Source organism: Polypterus senegalus, chromosome 1 (genome assembly GCF_016835505.1).
Source record: "Polypterus senegalus isolate Bchr_013 chromosome 1, ASM1683550v1, whole genome shotgun sequence".
NCBI classification, from domain to species: domain Eukaryota; kingdom Metazoa; phylum Chordata; class Cladistia; order Polypteriformes; family Polypteridae; genus Polypterus; species Polypterus senegalus.
In genome coordinates, this window is record NC_053154.1 from 210,230,364 (window position 1) to 210,253,699 (window position 23,336).

Below are 23,336 nucleotides of genomic sequence, written 5' to 3' on the forward strand. Positions count from 1 at the left end.
TGGGTCTTTCAGCATGACAATGATACCAAACACACCGCCCGGGTAACGAAGGAGTGGCTTCATAAGAAGCATTTCAAGGTCCTGGAGTGGTCTAGCCAGTCTCCAGATCTCAACCCCATAGAAAATCTTTGGAGGGAGTTGAAAGTCCGTGTTGCACAGCGACAGCCCCAAAACATCACTGCTCTAGAGGAGATCTGCATGGAGGAATGGGCCAAAATACCAGCAACAGTGTGTGAAAACCTTGTGAAGACTTAAAGAAAACGTTTGACCTCTGTCATTGCCAACAAAGGGTATATAACAAAGTATTGAGATGAACTTTTGTTATTGACCAAATACTTTTTTCCACCATAATTTGCAAATAAATTCTTCAAAAATCAGACAATGTGATTTTCAAGATTTTTTTTTTCTCATTTTGCCTCTCATGGTTGAGGTATACCTATGACGAAAATTACAGGCCTCTCACATCTTTTTAAGTGGGAGAACTTGCACAATTGGTGGCTGACTAAATACTTTTTTGCCCCACTGTATATATGATATAGTATTTTAAGTCTCTAACCATGCGTACAATCTGTACAGAAACATGCACCAATGGTTTGTGACTCTTACCTAAACTTGGATTATATAACCTGGGAGTTCATTTCACACTCACCTTTTTCCAAGAGAAAATGTCACAGATGTGAAGGCCTATGGAAGACGTTTTGGTCCATGTACTAACATTTAATGCATGGTCAGCCTGCTTTTACTTGTCTTTGTAAAGGCACTATGTAAATCAACAGTGAATTCATGTTTAAATCAGAAATCTCAACAGGCAGTGTAATGTATGATTTTCTGGAGCACGTCGTCTTATTAAAAGAAACTAGCAACTTATTCTACTGAGAAAGAGAAAAAAAACAGAGATATACAAGATATGTTCCTTCTGGAGCATCTTCAATTGCTGAATCTTAACTTCTCTCTACAGGCTATTATCATCAGTTGTAACACTAACATTGCATAGTCACCTGATGCTCCCTCCCCTCCAAATGCAAATCCCAGCAAGATAAGAATTCAGAAACACCCTTACCTCTTGCTGAAAGTTTTTTTGTATTAATAATTTTAGCAGCATATTCCTGCCCTGTAGATTTCTTCACACATCTGCGAACTACAGAGAACGCACCCCTGAAACAAAAAAAATGTAAAATTAAGCAAGTCACAGATGCAGGAGAAAGGTTCAGCATGGACAAGACAATGGGCCTGACAGCCCATTAAACCTGGTGGTGTTTTGAAAGTTAGTAACATCGAGAAGGCCAAAGACCTGGATCTTAGGCAGACTGTTTCAAACAAACTGACTGCAAATCAGAATTCAAAATGCATACTCCCTGTAAATTCACAGTCTTGGATTCTTGGGTGACACAAGGCTTGGGGTCCAATGCCCAAGAAAAGATATACAGACGGACAAATGTGGAATAACGGACTTACATTCTAACAGAAACAGAACAAATGAGGCACTTCTTATTCTTCACTGAGTGAAGAGCAATCAGACTCCAACCCCTAGAATCCCACAAATCCAACACTGGCCCTTTCGCAAGCACCTCTATCAATATTGCCTTCTTGCTTTTACTTCAGTTATGCCAAGTTTTATTGCACTAAAGAATTTGTGAGTTTGACACTCACATTTGAACAACAGTAACCATGTGTACATTGGAAGGTGCCTAGTGATGCTGTTAATAGCACTATATGAAATAAAGATTTATTGACTAAATTGCCTCCCTACGTGTAAACTAACAGCTGATGCTAGTAGCATATCCTAGGATTTGAATACTAAGGTCATATATTTCAAACTGACAAATCAGTAAACTAAAGTGAGATCTTTAGGTCATATAGCATGGCAGCAAAAACAAAAATAAAAACCAGAGTTAAACCTTAAAGTCGAGACAAAGAGACCAGAGCTTTGGGCACACAAGGAAGCTAAATGCACAATGCATGAGCAGCACAATTCATACCTATCAACGCATACTAACCGAAAAACCACGGCCAAATGCGTAAATAATTCAGGAGTACAGGAGATAAATAGATCTTTTGGGCACAGAAGAAAAGAAATCGTGGTATTTTGGGTATACCGATGTAAGAAACAGACCTTTAACAGTACACTGACAGGGGAAACACAAGGAAGATATTTGAGAGATACACGAGAACAGGCCAGATCATTGTGGCACACGCACTAAAGGCACAACCCAGCGACAGAGCCCTGCCTCCGGCTTCTTGTTATAATCAGACGTCCACAAACAGGACAGCTCCAGTACATAATGAACTCATCATCCATTAAACAAAATAAAGAGAAGCACCATGAGGAGCGCGGATCATGCCCATCGTAGCTCAGCTCCGTGACACAAAAGGCCGACTGCACTGCACTGAAACGCAAGCACGTCTTAAATTAAGACAGCGACACAGTCGCGGCTGCTTTACGTCCAACTGACAAGTCGCGACTCGCAGACACAGAGTGGTGGGGCGACTCGGCTCGGCCCATCCCGGCTCGGCCCGATCACCTCCCTGCGTGCCTTCTTTGCTCTGTCGCTACGGCCTCTGCCCCGTCCCTTCCCGACACAAGCAAAAGCTCGACCCACGGGTGCTTACTTTCCGAGCTCCTCGTATAGCTGGTACTCGTCTGTGAAGCGGGTGGAGGTGACAATCGTAGCCATGTTGAGCCGCGGGGTCCTCGGCAGCTGCAGCTCGGGTGTCAAGAGGAGAAGGAGCCGCCGAGACTGAGGGCGGGCTGCTTGTTGGTGGTGATGGGGAGGGGGGGTGGTGGCGGTGGTGGTGGTAGTGGAGGAGGAGAGAACAGACGCAGCGAGCAACGCGAGAGTTTCGGCGGTAGGGTGGTGCGCACTCTGCACTGCTCTGCGCAGCGCTGCGCAGCCCTGCGGCCGAGGGCGGCGCTGCAGAGACCTAAGCGGTCGAACCGAACCTGAGCCAGGAGACAAAGTATCGCTGTTGGGCGAGGCTGGCTGAGTGCACGTGTTTATCAATTTCTCTATTCATATAAGCGACGATAAGCATTTCTTCAGTTTTTTTGAGCAGCAGGGATGAGGCATCCTTTAATGCAATGTGATAAGATGGCAGTTAAAGATCCGAGGATACCTACTCATAAAACGAAAAATAAGCGACGGGATTGTGAGACACACCCTAGCTGAGGTCTGAAGCGCATACACCAGCACCGTCCACTATGGATACTCGTGCTTCAATCTGTGCCAAGCCGTAATAAGCTCGTCAAGAGTTTGGAGCCAATACAATACAATTAATGTTGTAAACGTAAACTGACTCAGTCCTCGTCTAAAAAAATTGGGACCCGTAGCCCCGCTGCAGGCCAGAACCAGAAGAGACTGAAGTAAAATGCATCTTCTGCAGCCCAGGTAGCTAGCGTCATTCTCATCTTACTGGTGTGCCGCCAATCCACAAATACACGGTGTTGGCATTCTGAATATTTTGGATCAGAACTAATTATATAGGTTTGTTGAAATTCATAATAAAATTCTCTCTAGTTATTTTTTTCATTGCTAAAGCAGTTTCTCAATATTGGCAGTCACAATAAGTTGTTATGCACAGTAAGACACAGTCTGAAACTGCAGCACACTTTTGTAATATCAAGTCACAATTATTTTTCCTGACAAATGCCAGATTGAATCCCATGTCATATGTTTCTCACCAAAATCTGTGCCAGATGAATATGTATTATGAATACATTTTTATTTACATGTTTAATTGTTCTGCGGTTAGTTGGCATCCTGCCCAGGGTTTCTTTCCTGCCTTGCACCCTGTGTTGGCTGGGATTGGCTCCAGCAGACCCCTGTGACCCTGTAGTTAGGATATAGTGGGTTGGATAATGGATGGATGTATTTGCTTACTGAATAATGTTACAATATTTCATTTTATTAAAGAAATTGACAAATAATACCTGTAATCTACAGTTTAATTGTAAAAATACCAAGGATAACACTAATAAAGGTTATGAAGCTTGTACAAGGCTAGTTAAGAAGTGATGTTTAAAAGTAAAAAAAAAAAAAGGATCAGTACCAGAATCAGCATGATCAGAGATTGGCAGGTAGAGTTTGGATGATATCATACCACCTTTACTTAAGAACAGATAATCCATCTAAAACCATTATACTTTAACCCGGCCAGTATTTGAATAAGAAAACAACCAGGAAAGTTTTGTGTTGCTGCTGGAATTGGTGTTAACGAAGACAGCAGGGAGTGCTTACCCTGTGAGCAGTGTGTGGATCCCAATGGCCCAATGCAGTGAAAGGGCCACTGTGTTGTAAAAACCTTGGCCATCCTTCAGAAGATACGTAAAACCAATGTCTCGATTCTTCTGTGGTCATAAAAGGTCAGTGGCCATCTTTCAAAAAGAGTAGGACGTTCCCTGTTGTCGTAGCTAAATTGCCCACCTCGGCCTGGTTATTGTGGCTCCCTAATAATTCCCTGTCCCCCATTGGCTAAATATCACTCTTGCCCTATCAGCATTGAATAGTGGTAAGCATACTGGCACAAGAAAGGCTGCTGTTGCATCATCAGGGTGGCTGCCCTCTGTCTGTGTAAAGCTCTTTGTGGAGTTAAATGTAATTAATCATTAATTATTATTTATATGTTATGATGGTTACTCTGTTCTTGATTAATGGATACAACGCAAACCCGAATTTAATCCATTTATTATCAGTGAGGGCACTAATGTGAAAATATCACCCGTCATTATGAATTACCCCAAAATTCTGATAGATTTTATCAGACAAAATCTTTTCATTTATTCTACCCAATATTTTCCAAACACAAGGTTAATGCCCCTTTTCATCCATTAAACAAGGAATGCATTCAAGAACATATATTTTTGCTAAACTGATAACGTTAACTGTATTGTTTCCAATGCAATAGGTACAACTCAGTTTGGAAAAGAAATAAATCACAGACAAAGCACTCTTTTCTGCCAAAGAGAATCTGTTTCTAACCAAAAGAACTAAATATTTTCAACAGACACCAGGAATCACAAAGAAACCAGCCTATGCTAAAGAACTGAAAGAACTCGAAAAGATTATAAGTGATTATAGCAAAACTAAAAGACCAACATTTGTATAATTTACCAACATTAGACGTAAAAAGCAAATTACTGTGGTGCTGATGTTTATTCACATTTTGTTTGTTTTTTTTTTTTAACTGTTATGGCTACTGAGTCCAGTTTCTTTAGTAACCGACTATGTTTTGTCCTTCTTTACATTCACCAGCTTGCAAGTTGCAGTGAACAGTATCTAAACTTTTTCTTAGGTTAATATAAAATATGTGTATTCCATAAATATGAAAACTGCAATAAACAGTACAAACTCGAACAAATAATGTTTAGGGCAATATGTACAGAATACTTATTTGCATGGCAAGATGGGTCAAAACCATTCAGGATCCACACTGGCAACCATGTTGGGTGCATGCTCAGTAAGCAATAATGATATTACCCACTGCAAAATAAAATTTTTGATTATATAAATCAGAAAAAGTCCAAAGAGTAAAAATAATTTAGTGAAATATCTACCCATGCAAGTGTCAGGTAAGAAAGTCAAATGCGTCACCTAAATCAAGATAAGTATGTCTACATGTATTAAGACAGCCAATCAGAAGTCAATGAAAAATTGTGTGTAATTGCTAGCCAGCATTTTGCGTTTATGGCTGAGAGTTTATGGGACCAATTTTTACCAAGAATCTGGCATAAAAGTGTTCATACTACAGATGTTTAGATGTGCAGAACTGCTGTTTTAGTAAGTATAAATATGAAATTTGAATACATATGCTCTAAGATTGTGAAAATTGAAGTGACATTTCTTGTCATAGGCACATCCCGCGTGCACCCAGGTTTTGTTTATTTCATTCAAATAACCTTATTTGGCACTGTGATCATCCCATTGTGATTTTCTGTTTAACATGATGTATTTGATGTCTCAAAAGTAGTATGCATGTTAGAGTTAAAACATGATATATAAAAGTCCAATTTTTAACATTTGTAAATTGCATATTTCATCATGTGGATCATAAGAATAGATTCTATATTCAATAATTTTGTTAATGTTCATTGTCATGTACAAAGTATAATGCAATTTTTATATGTATATCCCTTACCGAGTAGTGACAGTTTAATATATACATAATAAACTATGTGTACAGTATATACTGTATGCCTGGTTACATTAAGCTGAAAATGTCATCATTGTCTTTATGTTTGTCTTTTTGTTATGCTGATAGGTTATGACAAATATATTCTGATATTTTTCAGGTAGAGAAGACAAGTTTTGATGTAAGGTAAGTTATACTCAACTAATCATGTGGCCAGAGAGGGGTGACAGTGTGTCAGGGTTTTAGCGGTTGTGGGATCCCGATGCCAGAGTTTGGTAAAACTTTTTATCACATTAAGATACTATTGTTATAGTTGGTTTTGGTACAAGAAGTCAATCAGTGTTTAACTAGGGCCTTTGCTTCCATTGTCTAGGAACGAATAACTTTCTGATAGTTTATGAGCCAAAGAAATACTGATAAAGCATGTAATCAAAACAAAAAGCAAGAATGCATACAAATGAATTAAACATAGGCAAAATAATGTTTTAATAATAATTAGGGATAAATTATGTATTAAAAATGAAATAACTATATTCATAAGCATATTATATGAGTGCAAATCATACTGAATAACCAGGCCACATTAATATATAGAATGCTGATTGAACTTCATGACTATTGAGTAACCTTGTGATCTCCAGGATCAATTGTGCTGTACTGTTTTCCAGAACAGTAGGTGGGGAAGAGTGACAGTGCAGGATTGCAGAGGTTTTTAATAACACTGTTTGCCTTTCTAAGACTGTGTGTTATATATGCTATGAATACGTGGCAGTTGTGTGCTAGTAATAGTCTGTGTCAGCTTCACCACTCGGCTCTTTCTGGTCTTCACTTGAGTAGGTCTCATACCAAGATGTTGTACAGTGGGTTATGAACTTCACTGTGCATTTGCAGAAAATGCTGCTCATACATAGATATATCACAGCTTTCTTCAGATGTCTATGTACCATGCAATTCATAACCTACTTAGTGTAATTTACTGTAGGATCACCGGGGACTAGTGCCTATCCTGCCATCACTGGACAAAAGGCAGGAAGAAACAACTCTAGGTTGGGCACCAGTCCATCATAGGGCCTACTCACCTACACCCACACAGTATCATTGTGGACTTACCAGATTACCTAAGATACACCACATATTTTGAAGAATAACTTGAGTACCAGGTGGAAAACCAATACAGACACAGGGAACATGTACAAACTTTATATTGACAATGTCTGGGCATAGGATTCTAACCCAGGACACTGGATCCATGCCGAAGCTGGAGCATTAACCATTGTGCCACTGTGCTGCCTCTAGTCAGACATCTTATTAGTTAAATGTAAGTTAAAGAAACACATTAGTAAAAACAAACAAGAAAACTTCCCAGATTGTAGATAGTAGATGCAGATGGTAACATATAGTTCATATGACTTTGACCCAGTTCACTAAAACTACCTTCATAAGAACTGAGTTCCTGACAGGATGACACAGGATTCATCAGAGTATTTGAACCACGTTATGCCAGCTGGACGGAACTCACTGGTGACTTCTTTGTAAAGTGGAAGAATGATATTCCACATTCTGTATTTTGTTCATGCTTTAAAGAGTAAATAACAGTACAAAATTCTCACAAGCAAGTTATTTCACTCTTGGACAGTCGGATTTGAACCAGGCACCATCTTGTTTACAATCCAGGTCTTTAGTTTCAAGTCTTCACTGCTCACAGTATCAACTAATCAATCTGAGCTAAGAGTTAACATAATGAGAGATTCCATTGTTTGTAGGTGGACATTTTCAACTTATCTGCAGAGTGTCTTATTGTTCAAACCAAACCAATATGGCATTGTGAGGCCCTGTTAATGAGTGACACTGAGTAAACTACTTTTGGAATTGTTTTATTAGTACACCCAATAGTTAGCCAATAAAAGGTGTCATTTTGCTTGGCTCTTCTCTACATTCATAATGGCTAGTACACCCTAGTACATTAGTACACCCATAGAATGTTGCTCAGAAAGAGAAATTGTCTATTATAGGCAGTGGGTATTATGTACACAGGGCCAGATTTATGCATTGACAAATTGGGTAAATATCTATGCAGGCATGACGGGTTAGTGGAGAAGAGGTGGGGGGAATGGGCAATTATAGCACTTTAGTTATGTCACATTTTATATATGTATTTAAATACTAGTATTGCCTGCTTAAAAAATAAAAAATCTAAAAAAATATATGTTTTGTCCTTCAAGATTTTATACTGCTTGTACTACTATATCCAGCACAAAGAGGTCAATTAATTGGCTATTTGTATGAGGCATGCATTAAGCAAAATGTCTGACTTCTGAAGTGGCTAAAAGAAAGAAAAGAAAGATAAAACTATTTGAATAAACAAAGAAAGGCCATTTTACTTCCACATTGAGGAAAGTAGACTGTAACAACAATGTCAAGGAGACTGAACACATGGATTCAGTACCTACTATTCCTCCATCTGGAGCATCAAAGCCAAATCAAGAGCTTAACTAACAATCACATTTACCAGCGAATGAAAAATGGAAAGATTTACCTGGAAGAATTTCGGTTTCTTTCCCAGAATCAGTACATTTGTATATGTGATATTCATTTAGCTGCAGAGAATTTGAGCAATTGCTACCCTCATTATCTTGATAAGGACTTTGCCAATGAATTGTGTCACTTTGTCACCCTGATCTCAAATGCAGACTTTGGCACTCCTAGCACAATGCTGAAACATCTTACAAAACTATGTCAGACGGACACTTTTCAAAATGTTATATCAGCCTACAGTTGTACTGGACCCTTCCAATTTCTAACTGCTTGGGAGGACAGTTTTCCTGTACTATAAAACAAGTGAAAAATTAGTTGAGATCATTAACTTGGTGGTGCGCTGTAGGGTAGTGGAGTTGAGGGACTCAGAAATCCTTCTTGCCTATTTCCGAACATGAGGTACATTCTGCCCTGTACAGCATGTATATCTGTAAAATTCTGGAAACAGATACTTTTTATACTGACTGGTTTGCTGGATTATTTTTTTTAAAGATTTGATGGTTTAAAAAAAGGAAAGAAGCCTGTTTCATAGTGCAGAGAAAGCAACCAGGAGACCGAATGTGAGTCATAGGTTACCTAGAGGTTTAGGGATAGTTTGTATATTAGATTTGGTGTCCTCTTACTGATTCAGTGTACATACAAAGCCTTTACTGGACTGTAATAATGGGGTAGAGGCAAAAAGAAAAAAGCGGTACAAATGCACTGTTGAAATGTTTTCATCAAATATACAATGTAAATGAAATGGGATTATAGGCTGATGTGTTTAACATTGAGAGACTAGTTTTCTTAGTTAACTAGTTTCCCTTTATCCTTGGAAAGTACTGTAGTACAGAAAGTGAAAATGGACTATTTGTTTAAAGTTCTGCTTTTGTAAAGATTTCTATGATGGAAATTGGGCGAGTTTGTAATCCCTATGTGTGCCGGATTTGTTTGTTTGTAATTATTTTTACAGAAGGTTACATTTAAATTTGGTCTCCACTCTCCATTTACATGAATACTTTTTTCATTTCAGGGGATGTATAACATGTTCCTGACTTAGTGTTAATTTTTATTAACTTTCTGTATTCTGTATGTGTCTGTGTAGGATGTCTCCAGAAGGCATCATGTCACATTCCAAAAAGCTTACATATCAACATGACTGGTCTGTCTAAATTGGCTAATTGTTTGTGCTAGCGTGCCTTGTGATTGACTGGTATATCATACAAGGTTGATTCTCGATTTGCATCTAATTCTGTTTGAGAAAGTTTTAGTTGTAGAAAGTGAAAAACAGCAGGTTGGGAAATTGATAGATGCCTAGAGTGCTATAATCAAACATTACAACCCATATTCTACAGGAATCAGAAATATCATTAAGGATATGAAAATACTTTTGAAATTAAATATCCCAGGAAAATATAAGGAGCCAACTGAAATGAACAAATGTAGAAATAATATTTTAAAAATCCCACTTATATAAGTGATTATATTGAGAATATAAAGAACAGGAAGAAATTACACACGATATAAGAGGACTTTGCTGAAATGAAAGAAACCTGAACAATAGAGAAAACCCACTGGTATCAAAGATCCAAATATGTTTATGAAGATATTAATTAAATCAGTAAACAACATGATTTTTTTTAAGACTCTTTAATCCAAATGAAGATATAAACTTAACTTTATAATATGTTAATAATACATTTTGTTTATATACAGTAAATCCTTTCCCATGTTAAGTTTGTAATGACTGTCAAGAGCTGGGAGCAGTCAGGTACAGAATGCTGTCTGTTTTATAGTCTGTTGTTTTCTTTCTTTTGAATTTAAGTTTTTATTTGCTGCCATCAGAGGCTGCATGTAGAGATAAGCAGACTTAAGCTAAGGAGTGGCTTACCAAACCATACTGTATGCTGGGTACAGTGTCTTTTGCCCAGACTTCATGCAAGTCTTAAATGTTTGAAGTAGGCTATTATTCCGCTCAGTTTTTGTAATAAAGAGGCTTATCATGTATTTTCATAATTAGGGCATTATTGTTTATCCATTGGTTTTCAGCCTTTAAACTGCAATTTCTAAGTGAAACAACTCTGGCTGGCTTTTCATGAAATATAGCTGCTGGCATCAGTGTGTAATGGCTTGTGTTTACTGTGAAGGAGCCCTCGCCCTCAAGATCATCCCAGCAGATCCTTCTGCAAACAACTGGAGGGTGTTGCCAAATAAAGTCACGATAAAGAAAAGTTGGAATAAAGGACATCAGATTACAGACAATGATGGCATTAATGTCACATACTTACTGTAAGTTTTATTCTAATGGTCCCTGTTATCTCCCCTTGGAGTAAGATGCTTAGTCCATGGTATAGGACACACAGTTACTCCCCTTCATAAAAGAGGGACACAAATGTGTTGGGTATGCATCCATTTCTGCATACATTTAAACAAATAGACAGTATTATGTACACAGACACAGCTCAGTGACAAAGTACATAGACATGACAGGAACACTCAGTTTTGGCTGGGGAGAGTGCAGTGCCTGAATGTTTTTTTTATTGCAGCCATCATTAACTTTATTATTTTACCTTTTACCTATTATTATTGTTATTATTATTATTATTATTATTATTATTATCATCCTGGTAGTTTCCTGTCTAAACCAAAAGTATCAATCTTCAGGCAAGAAACAGTGTTTGAGAGACAATGTGTGTAATTTTTATCAAACTACTTAGTTGGTAAATGGTTGGTTACTGCTGATGGTGGCACTAAATATAATTCACATCAATATCTAGTTATCAGAATCTCAGGTCTTTTAAAAAGACATCATCTGAGATGAAATGGAAAGACTAAAAGATAACTAGCTATTTTATAACGCAAATCTGTGACCAATGCATTGATCAAAAATTATTCGATTACTTTATTCAGAGGCTGTCAAAAGATGTTGGGTAAAACCTGTCTTACAAGTAGTTTGGGGCTAAGTATACCCAGAGCGTTCAATAATGAGATCCCACACAAAGCTGTAACGGTGAAATTGATGTTCTAATTGTAGTCATTAAACCTAGAAATACATAAATACATGTAAGAGATAAATGAGCAAAAGTGGATATTTACTGTATAAAATAAATTACAAAAATGTAATACTATTACAAAGTGTGACTGCCTCTGATCATCAAATATTTTTTCTGGAGGTTTTGCACTAAAAACGAATCCATCTTCTAAGAAGATTACTTCATTAAGCACTTAATTTAACAACTAAAACATATGCACAGCACAGTACAAGAAAATCTTTAAAATCTTTTTTCAAGCAGGAAAATTTGTAAGGGAGTAAGCATGACCCCTCAGTGTTGCTACTGTAGTCTGCCTTTTACCTCATACAAAATTTCCTCTTCTCTCCTTTGTTTAATCACAGCCAATCTCTAAAAACAAAATAGAGAGTGACCCAGAGCTTTCTTTTCTTAAGAATCTAAATGAAATATAAAACTCACACCCCTCTTTGTCTGTGCTGCCAAAGATTCCTGTTCTCGGCACTGCAGTCACCATACCAGTCATAAAGCCATGTTGTGTCAGACTACTCACTTCCACTTCCAGTAGCCGCTTCTGACTGCAAATCAGATACTGTAGGTAGAGGTGTGTTAGGGAGCAGGAACACAGCCACAGCAGATTGTGGGAACAGTGAAACACCAACTCATTTCACCAGCTACTTGAAGCCTTAGTAGGTATAGCTAATTGATTTTCATAAGTATAAAATTGAAAAGTGCAAGCAGCAAAAAATAAATAATGTAGTGCTCAAACACATGCTTTTATTTAGGTATAAATCATCACCCAGCTATATAATCTACAGAATGTAATAATTAAATACTTCACTGGCATTTTAATTTAGTTAACTGATATGCTAAAGTGCCACAAAGGCATAACATAGTTTCTGATCATCAGATTGACTGAAATGAAACATTTTCATCCAAAGTAGTGGTGATTTTTGTATGAAAATTCTTGGGTGGGAGTTTATTGTCTAAACAGGCCTGGGGGTGAGAGAAAGAGAGGTAGGAGCTGCAAGGGTGTCCATGGTGGTGACTGTTAGAAGGTGGGGAGCTAGACATAAAAGGAAACCATATAGAGTGTAAGCATATGTACTGTATATCTGAGTGTGAGAGTGACAGAGAGCAAGATGAGCAAATGTTTAAAGAGAAGAACCTATGAAAAACTCTCTTCTGCTTAAATCCAAATGCCTGAGCTCTCGGGAAGGATCTTAGCTTGTATCAGCACACTAAGTAATAACTAAATACATTTCAATAATAAATGGCTAAGGAGAGTATACTACTTATTTAATTTTTTGCAAAACACAGCCATGTGCAGGAGGATGGGGCTGTCCCCCACCTGTTATTAATGTAGAGATATCACTGATCCAGAGTGGTGACTCTACTGCTTCCTGTAATCTCAGTTTATGGCATCTCTGTCATAAGCTGATTTTACAAGACAGTGGTAAATCAACACGCTTTCTTTTACCTCAGTGTACCTTTAAATTAACTGAGAATTCATTTGGGACTGGTTCCTGTCTTGTGTCAAATGCTGCTGCAATAGGCAGCATCTTCTTGCTGCCCTTTAGCAGACTTAACAAGTATACAAAAGGGGGTATGGATGTTTATCATTTGTAACTGTTCAAGCTTACATTTGCACTTTTTTGTGAGTTATCTTTTTGATATCTTATGTTTTCTCTAGCTTACATTATTGATCCTCACATCTTTTTTTTTTCAATGACAGTTTCCATTTAGTCCTTTTCTGTCTGTTTTATTAATCAACTGATTGGTCTTGATCTAATTTAGCCTTCATCGTTTGCTGTTTTTGCTCCGTCTTTCAATGGTTATTTGCCTCCATTTTCTCCAGGCATCTGTCTCATCCCATTGAATCTACATTTAAACATCCTCTCTGTTGTGCTTGCAGAAATCATTTTGGAAGTCTAATCGACTAGAATAGGCAGGGCTGGTGACGATCCAAAGTGAAATGATGCTAAAATGCAGTGAAGGTAAAGTCACAAGAAAGATGATGTTTTGCTCTGGTGCAAACCTAGTAATGGCAGATAACCTTCATTTTCTTCAGACTGGAACCAGTATTTAAAAGAGTGTGTGTGCAGAGAGTGTTGCCTTTTCATTAAGTTGTGTTGTACAATTCATTTATTGTGTACTATTTGCTTTCTTCAATTTGTTTATGATGATTCTTGTCTAGTCTTGCAAATACTGCTTTTTTATGCAATAGGGAGACCATCTTTAGATGCATCAGTACCTAAGCCTTTTTAATCTATGCATTGATTCAATGATATGTGGAGCTTTTGGGAGCAGTAATTCACCATCAAGTTGAGGAAAAAAAGAGCTGTAGAAGTAACAAACACATTGTATATCTGTAGCCTTACAGACCCACATTGTACTGTGAAGTACGGTAGGACAAGTGACAGTAGGAATTCAATAGGAGACAACAACCCCAACTGGGGTGCAGCTAGAGCTTAGATTATAAACTTCATAGAAAGGTTGTCCTCCATTCTTGGTCTCACCTTCTTCTCCATATTCTCACTTAAGCTCTTACTTGGCCCTTTTGTCCAGTATGAACATAAGGGACATTTTTGGTATGGAAATGCTATTTGGAACTGCAGGAGTAGGCATGTCTAGGGGAGTGAAGATGTAGTCACAACAAACAAGCTGATGTATAAGTAACTACAAAACAGGAACAGAAAGTTAGGGCAGAACCCAGATTTCAGATATTTAATCGAGAAGTCAAAATCAGAAAAGGAAATTCCAAAACAGAAGACTAGGAAAGACTTGGAAAGCACACTGTTAACAGGAAAAAACAGCTTGTTCAAATAGGGAACTGAACTAATGGGCAGAGTGTGGCCAGAAACCCGGTTTGCTGAGGGGGTTGTTGATGAATCAAAGAAAGTAAGAAAAAAACAAATAGCAGGAGAATCATGACCGTGTGTGAAGTGGAGGTGGAAGAAGCAGTGGATGGATGGAAACAGGAAGGCTGGGGACACTATCAGGCAGAGTTTAAGCACTTTGCAGCAAAAATGTTTGTATATTTTTCCTTGTCAATCACTGTATGGTATTTTCTCTAAAGTCTTTATTTTTGTGGTCTGCTCAGTAGAATTTCACAAATTTAGGGGGTGTCAATAGCACTGTGATGATCTGTTGTTGATAAGAAAAGCCACCATGACTTAGTATAAAGTTCCATAAATATAGACTAATGAGGCGATCGTCTAGTTTGGCAAGTCTAATGTCCACTTAGACTACTTGAGCAGAAAGAGGAGAAATGTTAAAATCACGCCACTCTGGCCAGCAAAATGCTAAGAAACCAATTCCCCTGTAGTGCAAAGTGTCAAATGATTTGTTTTGAGTTTAACCACAAATTGCAGGGACTGGCAATTATTTGTCCATCACTGAAACATAAAGAAATGTACAATGCAGGCAGTGCTGATTTTGCTAATACACTGCCAAGACTAGACAAAACAGTCATGAAAAGCAGAACCTCATGAAATGAATTATGAAAATCACGCCTGTGTTGGCAGTATTTTGCTAAGGTTGGAACTACACCTATTCATAACTGGAATGCAAAGCATTATAATGTGAAACCCACTCCCATTTAGCTGAAAACGCCACCAACCCACAAACATTGCACTGAGCAATCTATTGTTAAAGTCATGCTCCTTTTGACAACAGAATGATGAGAAAGTAAACCATCTCTCTTTGATGGAAGCACCAAGCAATATGTAAAAGCCCAACTCATTTTGATGGACAAATGCAGAGAGTGGATGCACCTTAACCCCCAATGAGGGGGACATCAAGCACTTGGTTATGAAAAACAAATTGAAATCACAGCCCATTCAACTAATGAATAAAGTGATTTTTTGTGAAATTTTTTCCCATTGTAATGGTAAAATTCCAAGTCTGAACAGCAGCCACAACATTCATCCCCAGCCATCGTGATCATCTAGTATATAAAGAGATCTGTTTGAACATTAGGATAATGTTTATGAGAATAGGCCATTCATTTCAGCAACTCCACCAATCCTGTTTAACTAGGTTCTCCAAAATAACATTGTGTCGAGATTTGAAGTTTCTTAAAGCCCTACTGTCTACCACACCTCTTGGTAATTTATTCCATGTGTGTGTAGTTCTTTGTGTGAAACCCTGGTGGTTTTCACCTCAAAATATTTAGACAAAAAACCATCCCTCGACAGTGGAAGCACGCTGAGAGAGAAGTAATGATCCTTACGATTGATGTTTCTACCAATCCATCGAGAAAGCTTTTACCAATTTGATTGCATGATTTTGAGAAAGCATCCTCAACAATGTTTTGACTACCAAATGTAGAGACTTTGCTACCAGCCCTTCCATTGCCTGTGACCTGTAAAGGAACCTTTATAATGGGAAATCCATGCCCATTTTGACAGTTAAATTCATTCCTCTCACTGGACATTGGCAGGAGATTATAATGAAATGCGAGATGGTGTTGCATGTCTCTCCAGGGATGCCATTCCTTCTAAAGCTGCCTCAATATGCCACTCCCCGAGAGATACACCATATCTCAGTGGCATATGGTGTGGCTGGAAGGCTAAGCATCATAATAACCTTGTGTGATAAATATGGAGAGTTAAACTCTGGTGAGAGTTCCATGAACAATGCTGCCATTCAATTTTCCATTTTTTAGAGATTATCTTCTAACCAATTGTGATTTAGAGTTCTCACCAAGCAATACAACATTTCGTTTTTAAGAAAAGGAAGTGTGTCTGAACACATTTTATACATACACACATCGTCCTGTGTCATGTGGGGACTTTCCAAAGGCTCTCTTACTGTTCATTTTGTATTCTTAATGCATATAATAAACAGAACTCTACACAAGGTGATTGATAAGCAAGAAGAAAACATGTTGCCACTTCTTCCTTTTGAAAATGTATTTGTTTTAATAAAATGTTTTCACAATGTGGGGACGTAAGCCCTAGCTGTTGATTTTTCAGTAATTTTATCTCATTGCCACCTTACAATCTTTTAGACACTGCATGATTTCCAGCTTATTCTACATCTTCCCCTTCTATTCCTTGTATTCATGTAGATTTCCTCACACAATCGAAAGATGTGCCATTACTGGTGCTTAGTCGATCTGGAGTTGTTAAATATAGCTTGCAACCCCCATTGGTTCCTGCTGGAAACAGGCCCCTCATGGTCTGGAACAGCAAAAATATGGCAAGGAAAAACAATATCTATAGTAACATTTGCCATTCATATAAAATTGAACAGGAGAATTTCGTTAGATTTAAATTTAATTTTATTAAAGCATGCATACCAGACAAAGCTGTATCACTTTCATTGATCATATCATTAGATAGATAGATAGATAGATAGATAGATAGATAGATAGATAGATAGATAGATAGATAGATAGATAGATAGATAGATACTTTATTAATCAATCCCAAGGGGAAATTCACATACTCTAGCAGCAGCATACTGATAAAAAACAATATTAAATTAAAGAGTGATAAAAATGCAGGTAAAACAGACAATAACTTTGTATAATGTTAACGTTTACCCCTCCCGAGTGTAACTGAAGAGTTGCATAGTGTGAGGGAGGAACGATCTCCTGAGTCTGTTAGTGGAGCAGGACAGTGACAGCAGTCTGTCGCTGAAGCTGCTCCTCTGTCTGGAGATGATACTGTTGAGTTTAAATACCTGGAAATAAAAAATACAAGAAAACAAACAGATCTCTTTAAACATAATTTTAGTAACCTGATGGAAACATTTAACAAGATGTTAATAGATGGTCCTTGTGATGGTGCAGGTTAACCCCACGCTACCAGTTCCTTCAGGGGAGCTTCTTGAACGCACTACTGCTGATAACACAACACACATTTAGCAAGAGGTAGATGTATAAGTGCTTCAGTGCTTTTATTATTAACAGTAAATAACAAAAAGTGTTCAAAATAGTGTAGTGCAAGAGTTCAATAAATAAATAAATTATCCATTAAAAATGGTGAACTGTGTAGAGGTTAAAATATCCATAAATAATAAGAATAAAAGAGGTTAAAATCACTGAGACAGTTCAATCTGTAAAAATCACTCACGAGCACCAGTGCTTCCCTATATATTTGGCATCTCCTCCCCTTATCCTGTTCGGACCTCGCAGTGGAATAAGACATCCGGTGACAGGTGCGGTCAACCCTCATTGATGTGTTTGGGACCCTGCAGCCATGGCTCCCAGCAGGGCTCCCAATCCAGTCCTGACATGTCCTCCACTGCCAGACCATCTTCGTCTGCAGAAGACATCAAATTCCAGGCCACCTCTACTTACAGTCAAGCACTCATTAGGGGCACCCATCCTGGCTCCTGCAGTCACGAGTCTGTCTCTCTGCCAACCACCTGCCTCACGCTACTTCAAAACACGGGCCCCCTCTGTCTCTCCCTCACTGTCTCTTTCCTTCTTGTCTTCTAACCTCCATTCTCTCTCTTGCCTTTCATTTTCCTCTCTTCTCCATCAGCACAGCAAGTTTCCAACTTTGCCTCCTTAACTCTCCCCTCATCAGTCTCACAGTCAGCGGAGACATCAGCACTAACATTCACTTCCCCTCTCGATGTTGCTGCTGTCTTCGACGCATCTGCTCTGTCGCTTCTAGCAGGGTCTACCATCCTCATCACGCCCATCAACTGGCTCCTTCTGGATCCCTAGGGAGGTCACCTAAGTTCCCCGCTACCTCTCAACTAATCAGCGAAGGAACAGAACTTCCATTGGAATAATGACAACTCGTTCCTCCACAGGGCCCTGACTGCCTGCCTCACCACTTCTGTACAGGCTAAGTAGCAACTTCTCAATGACCTTTTCTTCCATTCTCTATTCGATCCCATGATCTTGTGCTGACTCTTCCTTAAATGCCTCCATGAACATCATGTCTCAATTGCCAATGGAGCAACTGAGACAGACCCTACCTTCATGTGCAGGTGCATCTTGCCCCAACTACACCACCAACCCCCTGCAGCTGCATGAGCACTTGCACCCACAGGGATCGAGCCGACCAATTAATTATTTATTTAATTAAAATCTGCCACCTTTCTCTAACCCGCAGACCTCCACATTTCTCCCTACATTTTATTTTAGCAGGTAGAAAAAATATAATTAAAATGAATGTTCATCCAAAGATCCATTTTCACAGCCTCACTTTATCTATTAGTCCTTCTCACACTCAATTGTAACCTCATTTATCCGGAATTCAAAATGGCCATACATTTAAATGGTAAGTCTATTGAGATTTAAAGCAGAACGTGATACAACAATACCTAATTTTCAGTTCTATAACTGGGCTGTGAAAATTCATACACTAGAACATTGGAAAGCGGCTGAGGTCCACAAAACCATACCTGCTTGGTCAGCCATGGAAAGGAAATCTTGTGCAAAATCTCCTCTGTATGCTTTGCTCTGTGCTCCAGTCAATATTTGACATTAATTTGCTTACATTTAATTTAAGTTATGGAACAAATCTATTACACATTTTAAGGCAGATAAGCTTGTTTCTGCTGCCCCTATGCATGATAATCAGATTTCAAGCTTCCTTAGCCTGTACAGTAGTTGTTCTTAAACTAAGTCCTAGGGGCCACATATGCCTGCAGGTGTTTGGGCCACCCAGCTTCTGTTTTTATTTGAATTCTTAGGCTAATTAATCAATCTATTATTTCTCTGTTTCTGTGTTTTGGAATTAATATAGAAATTACAAAACTAGATTTGGTAAAATTTTATTAGAATCAATGTACCAAGCATTTATACTGTATATCTTACATTGGGATAATTTGTTTTTTAAAAATTGTCATTGTCATCAAGACTTTGGTTTTCCAGATTTTCTGATTATTTAATCTATTAGTTACTAATAGGCACATTAGTGGGTCTGATGTTGAAGTAGCTACTGCCTTTCAGCATTCAGTGTCATTTAGTTAGGTATCTACTCTGCTTGTCGTTAGTTGCCATTAGCAGAATAAAATCAAAGAAGAAAACTACACAGAAACAAGGAAAAGAGTTAAGCATTTCTAGTTATACCAAAAATAAAATACTTCCAAATGTCTTATAAACTTAAAAACCACTCTGCTGTACTTTCGCAAATGTGGAATAAGAAAAGAGAAAACAAAACAAATCAGCTAATTAAGCAGGGAGATTACAGGGGATCCCAGGACTGAGTATGAGAACCACATGGTATTTAATTGGTAGACGTCACAAGGTACTGTGACGTTTAGGGAAGTCTATAGTGATTGTGTATTTGAATTCTTATACTCCAGATTCAATCTTCTAGCTGCACATTCTTTCTTCTCTATACAAATTAGAAACATCAAAAGTAACCTGTCCAACTTCCCTTACCTTTACCTATATCTGTCAATGAGGTCATACTGGTCACTTTGGATAAAGATGCTGCCAGCATTTTTAGATCATATGAGCAGATTTCAAGGAATTTACCCTTTCATTGATTTTAAGAAATAATGAAAAAAGGATCTTTAAAATTTCTAAAAAGGAATGAAATTCATCAATTTACAAAAAACATTTTACTTCTGTATACGCCAGGCATGCCATAATTCAACTAAAAATTTCACATTGTCCACATATATCTCATTTACAATTGTCTAAAATGGACTGACACCAAGATCAAACATCAACATTGCCAGGTTACATGTTTTGGAATACTCTCAACCCATTTTGGGCAAAGGGTTTTTTTGAAGTCTCATGGATAACCTTGGATCTGAAATCACAATTATTAACCCAACAGCAATATTAACATCAGATGGGCTAACATGGTACTCTGAAAAATCCATTGTGATCTCCTATACCAGCCATGAAGACTTATTGTTGCCAACTGATTAGCCTAACTCAGTGGGAAAGTAATGGTCTATACCACGAGTGTCCTGGAGGGCCACAGTGGCTGCAGGTTTTTGTGACTACTACTAATCAGACATCTTTTAGTTAATTATAATTGACTTTTTAACACTTGGAACTCTTAATTGTTTCTTTTTTATTAACTAGCAGCTAAAGAAAATTGAAATGCATAACGAGCCAATATATGACCAGCTATGACAGGAATCACAAAATCCAACTGACGTCTTAATTCTTGTTATTTGTGAAACCTTTATTTAATTCAATGGCTTGTATTCTGCCACGCCAGACATTTTCAGAACTGTTGTTTTTTTTTTCCTGAGAGTGCCATCAGAGTGTTATGTGGATCAAAACAGATGAATATTTCTCAGACTTTCATGGAATGAATACACAGGTGCAAATCAGATCGGATTAGCTTGTTGTGTTGGCTCACTTTGTATTTCATTATTGTTTGAGTGCCAGATTAATGATCTCTTAAAAAACAAGCAAAATAAAATTAATGTAAAAAAGAGTTTGTTTTGTTATCAGTAGTACTTGGCTAGTAATTAACAAATTGGCTGGAGCAAAAACCTGCAGCCACTGTGGCCCTCCAGGAGATGTGTTTGACACCTCTGGTCGACACTATCTCAAATTGGAAAAACAATCAAATCAGCTGGTCAGAATCTTTCAGAAATTGTCATGAATTCATTAATATAATTCTGAAGTAAGCACACAAGGGCTTTGCTGTACCATTTTATTTTATTTGCTATTTTATTTAATAGGAGGAACCACCATAGATGGCTCTCTCTGGTTGGAGTCTTAAGTTTGATAGATTTTCTCTGGAATAAATTACTGTCTTTGTTAATTTTTTGTTGTTGTTGTTGTTTGTTTGTTTGTTTTTTTTTTTTTTACATTTTTTAAATTGAATTTATGTGTGGATGCATGAATAGAATCCTTTTGTCAACATACCTGTTTATACGTTCTTGCACTTGTCTCCTCATTCAGATCCCATGTATGTGAAGCTTAAAGTGATTGAGCATACAATTTGTTCTGTGTTCTTTGTCCTGTGCCGGGGATTTTTAAAGCCTTAGGTTCATATATCAGTGCAATGTAGTATCAGCTTCAGCTTTGCTCCTGCGTAACCTGTAAAAAAGGGAAGATATGCAAGCAGAGTCTGGACAGGCAGATAAAGGACTTCCTCTTAAATAGTAAGATTATTCCTGTAGTTTTCAGCTTTTGCTACCTCTACAGAAGCTTGTTACTGGACACAGAGAGGAGACCAGACTAGCTGGAGGAAGGGAGATGCCCTCTCCATCCCTAAAGAATATCCAGAAGATTTGCTTCTAAGCAATTTCAGACTGTCAATAGACCCTCATCAGGTAAACATATATCTTTTAATTGCATCATATTTCATATCCTCTTTGCATCATAAGCTCTAAGATTCCCTTTGACCTGTGGTCTACAGAAACAAGAACTTTTTCAACATCTGTACCACAAAGTGAGGATTGCAGAGCCTGTACAATGAGAAGAGATAGAAAGTTATTTCTCCTCTGCGCCTATAGCCCATAACAGCAGAACAAAATATCCCTTACTGGAGTTGTGTAAGTGTGGATTCCTGTCCAATACTTCTAAAATCGAAAAACGTGGGAACAGAATAGAGATGGAAAAATGATCCAGGTTGGATCCACCTGCTTTAACTTTTAAATTCCATAGGTTCTAGCTCTATCTGCCCTTAAACACAGTCCAGAGGGCAGAAATGCTGCTCTGGTGATAGAGAACACTGGGTTCATTAATTCACCTGTCTTCTCGATCTAGTGTTTTCCTGCTCATGGTTGCAGAACTCAACCTGAGAGCATCACACACAACATAGGAATAAATCTGGAAAACATCCATTTGTCAGACATTCTCGCCCTCATCACACCAATTTTGACTTGGCAACTTTATCTGCATGTCTTTGTGGGTGGTTAAGAGAACTTGAAGTACACCCCACCTGGAGACTCCACACAAGTTAAAATTCAAACACAAGCTCTGGAAATTGAGAGGTGCTGGCACTATGTATTGTGCCACCACTGAGGATTTATTTTTGAAATTGTATCCACACCATACACTATTCTCAATATATAAAAACAGAGCACAACAGGGAATATCTATACCTGTAACCACAAGGCAGTGGAGGCTTACAGTAGATCCACAATTACATAAAACAAGTGTTGCAACATGTTTTGTGTTTTGTTGTGTAATTTTGGGTTTTAGTTAAATAATATTGTATAGTGCCCTTGACTCACAAATAAAAGGGCTTGTTATTACAATAAAAAAGAACTGAACTGAAGGAAAGGGTGGCACGGTGGCGCAGTGGTAGCGCTGCTGACTCACAGTTAGGAGACTCAGGTTCGCTTCCCGGGTCCTTCCTGCGTGGAGTTTGTATGTTCTCCCCGTGTCTGCCTGGGTTTCCTTTGGGTGCTCTGGTTTCCAAGACATGCAGGTTAGGTGCATTGGCGATTCTAAATTGTGCCTAGTGTGTGATTGGTGTGTATGATTGTGTGTGCCCTTTGTTGGGCTGGCACCCTGCCCGTGGTTTGTTTTCTGCCTTGCGCCCTGTGTTGGCTGGGATTGCCTCCAGCAGACCCCCGTGGCCCTGTAGTTAGGATATAGTAGGTTGGATAATGGATGGGTGGATGAACTGAAGGAAGAGTGAAAGATTAATTCCTGCAACAAAGAAAAAACTAGTTAGCAGTAAATCACAAAGCTGAAGTAGGAGTATAAAAGGACAGGAAGGCTATATTATGCCACTAGGCAAATACAGACAGGGAACAGATCAGATCTTGGACACCAAGAGCAAATATACA

At 38.2% G+C, this 23,336-nt stretch overlaps 1 protein-coding gene across 10 annotated transcripts in view; it reads right to left on the minus strand.

The window, feature by feature from the left end:
• The window catches only part of camk2g2 (calcium/calmodulin-dependent protein kinase (CaM kinase) II gamma 2), a 124,322-nt gene extending 121,430 nt beyond the window's left edge, over window positions 1–2,892 (minus strand). For 2 of the 10 annotated variants that reach the window (XM_039768219.1, XM_039768225.1), the window contains exons 1-2: window positions 2,611–2,879; window positions 1,061–1,155 (exon numbers count right to left, since the gene is read on the minus strand). In XM_039768219.1, coding sequence (XP_039624153.1) covers window positions 1,061–1,155; window positions 2,611–2,675 — 160 coding nt within the window. In that variant the 5' untranslated portion in view covers window positions 2,676–2,879. Of the gene's footprint in view, window positions 1–1,060; window positions 1,156–2,610 lie in introns of all 10 variants that reach the window. The other 8 variants (XM_039768155.1, XM_039768173.1, XM_039768165.1 and 5 more) reach the window with 8 other exon arrangements.
• Window positions 2,893–23,336: the final 20,444 nt, after the last annotated feature.